This window comes from Macrobrachium rosenbergii, chromosome 2 (genome assembly GCF_040412425.1).
Source record: "Macrobrachium rosenbergii isolate ZJJX-2024 chromosome 2, ASM4041242v1, whole genome shotgun sequence".
NCBI classification, from domain to species: Eukaryota; Metazoa; Arthropoda; class Malacostraca; order Decapoda; family Palaemonidae; genus Macrobrachium; species Macrobrachium rosenbergii.
In genome coordinates this window covers 48,888,527-48,896,974 of record NC_089742.1, presented here as the reverse complement: position 1 = coordinate 48,896,974, position 8,448 = coordinate 48,888,527, and the positions used below count along the sequence as shown (strand labels likewise).

Here is an 8,448-nt window from a genome sequence, read left to right as displayed (position 1 = left end):
TCATCCAACTCTACCACGAATCTTTATGGCATAATACCCGTTAAAATGTTTAAGTACAATGAAAAATGCAAGCGTTATTCCTGTGCAAACAACAAAACTTTTCGTTAAGAGCCCAGCCACGAATTTAGAAAAATGGCCGGCATCACCGATTTTTATCATCAGTAACGAACACCGGTTGTTAATCTACGCTGTCAGGAAAGATGTGCACATCAAAACTGAATATAAACAAACATGGTGGATTGGTTTGAATATAACATCATACTTGATCAAGCAAAGCACTGGCGTGATGGCTGGAGTGATGTGTTCTTTAATATCCTTACTTGATTCAGCGCTTATCAAAACAGGTATGATTGCAAAATAGACCTATAGACAAACATATAGACATACAGAAAAGAAATCACGTAATTTAGAACGGAATAACCAGAGCTTTTCTGCAAAAAAATATTGAATTATATACTTCAGTTTCGTTTAAAGCCCTACACTGACTAGTGGAACGAATGAAAAGAGGAAAAACAAGATAGGAAATTTAATGTTGTTAGCAGACCTTTAAGCTCCGAAGGGGCTTCTAAAGGTGGAAGGACAGAGTTTATATTAAAAAAAAAAGCTTTTTGGACCACCGGTTAAGAGTATTATTATTATTATTATTATTATTATTATTATTATTATTATTATTATTGGCTCATGGGATATGCACATCCCAGATCGAGTTCAAAACGTGCATCACAATTACCATAACCTTGTTGACATTTTATTCATATGAATGTTTTTTATTTAGGAATTACACAATGCAGAATTAAAGGTCTCTCTCAAGCCTTCCTCTCTATCTCTCTTCCTCATATATATATATATATATATATATATATATATATATATATATATATATATATATATATATATATATATATATGTATATATATATAGATTATGTGGGAAAACAAAGAGAGACAGATATCTTTAGTAATTATATTTAATCAAGTGATATCCAGCGTAGAAGAAAGCTGAAGGAATCATGGAACACAGAATCACTTTTAAAAAGTGCCAAAGAGTGCCCAATAGGCCTATGTGAGGAAGACTCTCTCTCTAAGCTCAGAGAGACAATGGAAGAGGCGTCTCATTATACTATTTCTCACTCTTTTTATCTTTGCTTTTTCTCTTACGTAATATATCCCTTCCCTTTCCATTTCCCATAATTACACGAAGCCAACATATGTAGAAACACTCAGGTAATTGCTAACTTTCTCTTTAAGTCGTCTACACTTAATGAGATCAAGATTACCATCTTCATTCTTTTATCATTCTTTCCTTAATTACTTTAATTACAGACTTCTGTAAATCCACGCAGACCTAACAGACTAATGAACACGGGAGATTAAGGATAAGTGTAGGTTTTTAAATATATACGAACTGGTAACTCTCTGGTGAATCACCATTCGCGCCGTTTGAAAGAGATTAAGCCTTGACTGTTTCCTTCCTGAGAGATTTAATTTATCTCATTGCCTTAATTTATTTCTCTTTTATCCCTATTTATCGTACAATTTACAGTATCTTGCCATCCTTTATGTAATTAAAAAGCATGGTACTAATCTTTTTTGTTAAACATTTACAAGTATTTTAAGATTCCTTTGTTTTCTTATGCAAACTGCAAAACTTTTTGATTCCGAGAGGACTCTGAATCGTTTCCAAAACTAATAGAGACAATATTTAGTCGCTAAGAGCATACTGTAATTCTATCACTAAACAAATCTACACAACATTTTTGACATGCATTGTTGGTTGGTTACACAGGAGAGAATGTGTGAATAGATAAATCATCAAATATTAGCAGCAATTCATATTAAAATTATATAACTATATATTCTGAGAGGATATGATCTTTTTCTTTTTTCCGGTGGAATTATCACTGATTCCTTTGCTTTATCTCTTCGTACGCATATATACGTATGAGCATAAAATCATAAATCATTGATTTTTCATAGAAATATTTACAATAGTGAGCGTTCTATCTTATCTTCAACCTGGTTCTTGCTGGCTTGTAAAATTAAAAAAAATTTGCTTAATACTTCTTTGTTTGATACTCCTGATAGTGTCTATTTGTATATCTAAAAAAAAAAAGAAATGAGAGAGAGAGAGAGAGAGAGAGAGAGAGAGAGAGAGAGAGAGAGAGAGAATTTCCATTTCCAGATGTGAGCTTAGAGCTCCAATTCTGATGGAAATGCTCATATCTCTTATATTTAAGGCACAGGTTTGGCAAAGGTTTCCATGTTACTGTACGAGTATACAGCATCTCAAAAAAAAAAAAAATAATAATACTTTGAACCCAGCCCCCTCTTGTTTCAATATACGTACAGTGTTAATATCTGATAACCAAAAAACTACATCGAATTTTGATTAAATATTTTTGACACATGAAAACGATAATATACTGTACATTATAATTTTCATCCCACTTTAAAATGACGTTTGGAGTCACAATTGTTGTTTAAGTTGATATTATTATTATTATTATTATTATTATTATTATTATTATTATTATTATTATTATTATTATTCAGAAGATGAACCCTTTCATATGGAACAAGTCCACAGGGGCCATTGACTGGAAATTCAAACTTCCAAAGAATTTGGTGTTCATTCAAAAGTAGTAACAGAAGGTAATGGGAAATACAGAAAGTGGAGATCAGTTATTAGGAAAAAAAAAACAGATAAATCAACAAATAAATAAATAAAGAAATAAATGTAAGTAAAATATTAAAATACAAGTTCAATTGTATTAGGGTAGTAATGCGTTGGATCTTTGCTTTGAACTACTGAAGTTCCAATTGTACGACATCCTCTGTTGTGAGGAATAAAGGACCTCTGGAACTGAGTAGTTTGACAGCGAGGCACATTTACCGCATTGGTGCTGCTGTTCAGTGAACCTTGTTGCTCTCGGCAGGAAATGGGGATCAGGGATCAATAGTGAATGTGAAAGCCTCTATTGAAATACAACTTATGGAAAAAGTGACAAACAAGAGACCATCCATCGATGGTCCAAGTCATAACTGTCAATATTAGGAAACAGAAACCCACCACCACAAACCACTCTACCTAAATGGGATAAGTCTCAGCAGAAGCAGACATCCACCAGAGAACAGTATTCTAGTAAATGAAGTGCAAATGACCTAAAACAGGTAGCACTGATTTTATCACTGTTATAAATATATGAGGCCTTACGAACAGGACCTAACTTTCTCACGGCATTTGCTGAAACTTTCATTAGATGTTTCTCAAAAGTAAGATGCAAGTCAAAAATTCCACACAGAATAGTTAAGGCTTCAGACTTATTCAGCAAAGTCACATTCACCTGAAGGAGAGGATGGGGTGGAAAATCTGTGCCAGATTTGTTAATCAACAGTGTTTTCCTTTTACTGGAGTTCAGCTTCATACCCTACCAACTACACCATTCACTGATCTGGCCCATGTCCCGATTGAGGCTGAAGGCAGCTTCATTTCTCATTAGCGGAAACTTTACTACACCCATGTGTTGCATCATCAGCATACTGAACAATCTTGTTTTCCAGCCAACAACCATATCGCTTATGTACACCAAAAATAATACTGGATTAAGAACACTAACCTGCAGAACTCAGGACACAATAGGCCTTGGTTCACTAAAGATCCCATTAACAGCAACTCACTGCTGCCTACCTGTAAGAAAATCTTGAAGTAATCCTAAAACACATCCACCCACTCTAAGATTCTGAAGTTCATAAGTAAGTGCCTTATGATTTACTATATCAAAGGCAGCACTAAAATCTATTTTAACTACTCTGCACTCAGAACCCTTATCAAGGTTCTTTTGCAAATGGCATGTCAAGTCTAAAAGAGCATCACAGGTACCTAACTGATTACTATATGCATATTGACTATCAGCTAACAATCCTTTAGATTCCACATACTTACATAGTGGCTTAATAATAAGTATTTCAGCCATTTTGGAGAGCACAGGGAGAATAGAAATTGGACTATAGTTACTGCAGTCTGCAGATATGCTACTCTTTGGAACAGGCAGCTTATTACTAAGCTTTTGCTCATCAGCAAAGATACTGCGTCGACTTAAAAATCTGGGAGACAACAAGCTAGAAACTTTTTTTTATAAAACAACGGGAAGATCAGAATCTTCTCCACCCCAGCTATCAAGATTATCCAGAATTTTCTTAACATCCCCAGAGCAAAATGTAAGAACAGGTTCAGGATGACAAGTATTAGAGAGAGGAACATCCTCAGTTGATTGCTTAGTTTCAAATGCTCGATGAAGCAGTTCAGCCTTTTCCCTAGGGCCAGTAACTAGTCTACCATCACCTGTTAGTAGGGGTGGAATGGAAGGCGAGACTCACCCAAAGATAGATGATTCCAATTTGGTCCACAACAGATGAGGCTGAGTAATTCCTTCAAGTTTCCCCTTCAAGGAATTACGTATTGTAATTTCTCTCAGCTGTATAGTAAATTCTATTCGCAGTGTGGCGAGACCCAACAAAAATACTGTAATTTTCATTTGAAGGATTTCATCCTTATGTCTTGAATCTGGTCTGTTGGTTACGGTAAGCTCGTCTACATGTATCATCAAACCATGGCTGGTCATTTGTCCTGAATTTGATGACCTTTCTAGGGACATACCTTATTAAAATAGCCATCAGCATGTCATTTAACTTCTCCTTGGGACCACGATCTAATATAGTTTCCACAAATAACAAATGAAGCTTTTGAATCCTGAGACTCAGCCATACTAATCTTTTCAAGAGACAGTCATATACAGAATCGTTGGTATGTGGATTGTGGTAAACAGCAAATACGTAAACATTGTAGAACTTACTGAAAATTTTAAACAAAGAACTTATGGCAACTACACTCCAAATATTTCTGACGATAAGTCATCCAGACTTGGTGTATACAGCCACACCTTGCGCATGTGGGATGTTACAACGATAAATAAAGTCAGGGCCATCAAACCCCAGGATTAAAAACTCAATCTTTGACTTGTTACTGCTTACAATAGTCTCAGATAAAAACATCAAATCACAGTTATGGGCACAACTCTGGAGATCAAAAAAATTTCACCTTGAGCCCCAAATATCTGAGTAAAGTACTTTGCAATTCTTCTTACTGTAATGGGTAACAGGCCTAGGGTTCAGCTCAATGTCTCCCAAAGAATTAAAATCAATATAAAATCAGTAGCAAAATTAATAGACTCATAACACGAGCAAAATTGTAAAAATCAACAGAACAATAAACAACAATACCATCAACAACAGCAGTGTTTACATTACAGTATTTACAATAATTCTGCTGAAAATGTAAATAAACGTGACCATGTGTCACTGAAAAAAGTGCCAGAAGCAACTGGTCGACAAGGTGGGGCTGGCACACCTTGCAAGGCAAATAAGAAATCTGCCAGGTTTGCCTCAACAACTAGGGGAGGACAGTCAGGATGGGTTTAGAAATTATAAAACGCTCAGAGAGAAAAGATTAGGTAAAGACGAAAGAGCTTTCTTGATAACCATCAAGCAACGTTTGTTTCCTCACTAGCCTCTCCTGCACACTTTTTGAAAAAACAGGAAAGTGAACTAAAAAAGAGGATAAATGCCTAATTGTACCCTCGAGCAAGGGAACTCAAACCAAAGACCATAGATGGCCATGGTACAATGGATATGGCACAGTCCAAAATTGGAAGACAAGGTTTGTATACAGAGTAACCTTCTCTTGAAAGGGTTGCCTACCAAAGCTAAAGGGTCCCTTTTGCCCACTGGTTTGATTTCAGAGTGTCCTTCTCTTAAAAGAATTGCCTGCCAAGGGTAAAGTCTCTTCTGCCCTAACTCGTGTAGGCAGGGACATCACACCCTGAAGTAAATGTTACTATAAAAAGGTTGGTCAGGTCATTTTGTTTTTATTTTCCTGTTACTTATGTACACAGCATTCAACACACATATTTTATGAGCAGTTCCTAAGGATTACTTGTATATGATGATACACTTACTTGATAAGTACTGCGGTTTGGTTAGGCTCTGCTATTGTGACAAGGTTCTTGGGTGAGACTTTAATTTTACTGTCATTTTTTATGCATTGTATATAAAAAAAACACTTACTAAATACAGAAATAAATTACTTTTGTTGTTATTTTTAACCTTTAAGTGCAGTTTAATAATATTTATTGTAATAATGTCTTTTGAATAATTAAAGGTTTCATCCAGGGTAAGCACTCTGGGAAATTAAAAAAAAATTCATGAAGGAGAACCAAAAGATATTCAGCTATTGTATTTTTTCATTTTATAAGAAAATAAAAGTACCAAGTATTGTCATCACCAAATACATGGCCCTCAGGTTCTAATAAATCCATAACAGTCTGAGAAGGATCATACTGGTGCCAGGTGTAGTACTGCAAAAACAAGGGAGCAGAATGGGAATGATCTGAACTGTAGTCTCCAGACTTTTCTATGAATAAGTGAAGCTGAGCTAGTACAATAAAAGCCATAGGACAGCATGAGTGCTATCAAGCACATGAACAGCAGAGGACATGTCATAATACCAGGGCCTGCCAGGTACTGAAATATGATGAGATGCATAACAGTCCCCACAACACCCAGAACTACTCCATAGAAAAGATCTGTCACACGTGAACCCTAATTCCCTCAGGACAAGTACCCAAGAATGCAGACATGTGGGACGAGGAGTGACAACTCCTCCAGTCATGCCTCTGGTCAAGTATGAGAAAAGAGAAGATTCCAAGACAGTCGTCCTCTCTTGAGATGAACAGGTAGACAAAGGGGTCACAAGCATGCTCATAGACCTCCAAGTCATCCTCCCTACCCTAGCAACCTCATGCATATGTACACCACTATCTCACTTCAGCAGAAGGAGCCACTTCTGCAAAGTTTTCAAAACTTTCTATGAGAGTCTTTCTTCATGGACTTTTTACTATGAGAGGAAGGGGCTGAGGATGACTAAGAGGGGGAGGATAAAACACAATTTTGCCTCTTTGTCTTACTCCATCCCTGAGTCTCACTCTTTTCTCCTACAAGGCCTGAGGACAAGGTTTACAATAAAGATAAGGAGTACCAGGAACAGGTGCAACTGCAAGGGTTTCTCCTACAGGCACCACCAAAGTGACAAGAGGGTTAACAGGGTTGGTCTCATAAGCAAGAAAGGGAATATCAGCAGCAACAACAAGAATGAAAGGTCACCTGAGATACCCAGGGCAAGCCATATCATCTGAAGATATTTCCAAGGCTCCATCAACTTACCCAAAGCAGCCAGCATCACAAAAGGGGTGGAGAGACTATGAGCATGAGTAGGTAACTATCTAGGAGAGATGCTTGTATGCAAACCTGGGCTGCCACAAGAGGACATTGCACATTAACCTCTGACCAAGTAAACAGGAAGAGAATGAGTAAGAGAACCACTGAAAGTGGTGGCAGTATCAGACATGGAAGACCCTAAAAGGTTTGGTAGTGTCAAAGGTGGGGGGGGATTCCCCTCAACCAACTCACTGAAGAAACTGGAAAGCACTTCTTGGCCTTCCTGCACTTCTACTTGTAATGCCTTCATTGTGAAGGAGACCACTCAGCACACACTCCTCACTGGGCAAATAAGGATTGAAAACCCTTCCTCTGCAATAAGAATAAAAGTAGTAATAATCTAAAGTACATTAATGGGCAACATAAAGCATCCACACTCACTGTCTCACTAAACACATCATTCATCTGTGTGTGGGCAGCACTCCACCACTCATCTGCCTACTGACAATTAAGCATCTTGTTACTAAGAGAGCAGTTTCTTAGCTCATTTTACTCCAGAATCAGTCTGTCCACGAACATATGTCAAATGAGCATTTGTAAAAGAAAAACTTGTATCTAGTGTACACTTTTTGCACACTATGCAGACAGGCAAAAGTTTTCTTGGGAAAATCTCAGAAAGCAACTCTTGAATAAAGTATTGCGCATTAACATATGCCACTAAAGTCCTGAGAAATTACTTTTGTCCAAATGATGTTAGTTGAATAGCTTATAACATGCATAAATAAAAACATGCTCATGAGCTCCTGATAAATCTAAGGGGAAATTGAAATTCATAACATTGTTAATAAAATATTTATGATATTCAGGCTGCCACAAATCTTTCAATGTAAAAATGATTTACTTTCAAAACTGCAAAGACCGTCGTTTTTTCACAAAATCCACAATCAGATCACCAATTTCATTTTGTGTCTGGGCAACTTTTTGAACTGAGTCTCTTATGCTTAAGAGCAATGAAATTTCATCCAAATCTTTCTGTTCCTCTTCATCTGTACATACTGAGAGTCTTTTCTCTCTATCAGTTTCATCATCCTTTCCTCTTTCTTCATCTCTATCTTCTTTTGGTAACCTTTTTCTCTTTTTGAAAACAGGAGCAGATTTTTCTGAAAAGAAAGCACAC

General features: G+C 36.6%; 1 protein-coding gene across 6 annotated transcripts in view; it reads right to left on the bottom strand.

Moving 5' to 3' along the window:
- Positions 1 to 8,108: 8,108 nt before the first annotated feature.
- Positions 8,109 to 8,448, bottom strand: part of LOC136846479 (uncharacterized) — a 191,342-nt gene continuing 191,002 nt past the window's right edge. For all 6 annotated transcript variants that reach the window (XM_067117339.1, XM_067117333.1, XM_067117294.1 and 3 more), the window contains exon 4: positions 8,109 to 8,431. In XM_067117339.1, coding sequence (XP_066973440.1) covers positions 8,175 to 8,431 — 257 coding nt within the window. In that variant the 3' untranslated portion in view covers positions 8,109 to 8,174. The remainder of the gene's footprint in view (positions 8,432 to 8,448) is intronic.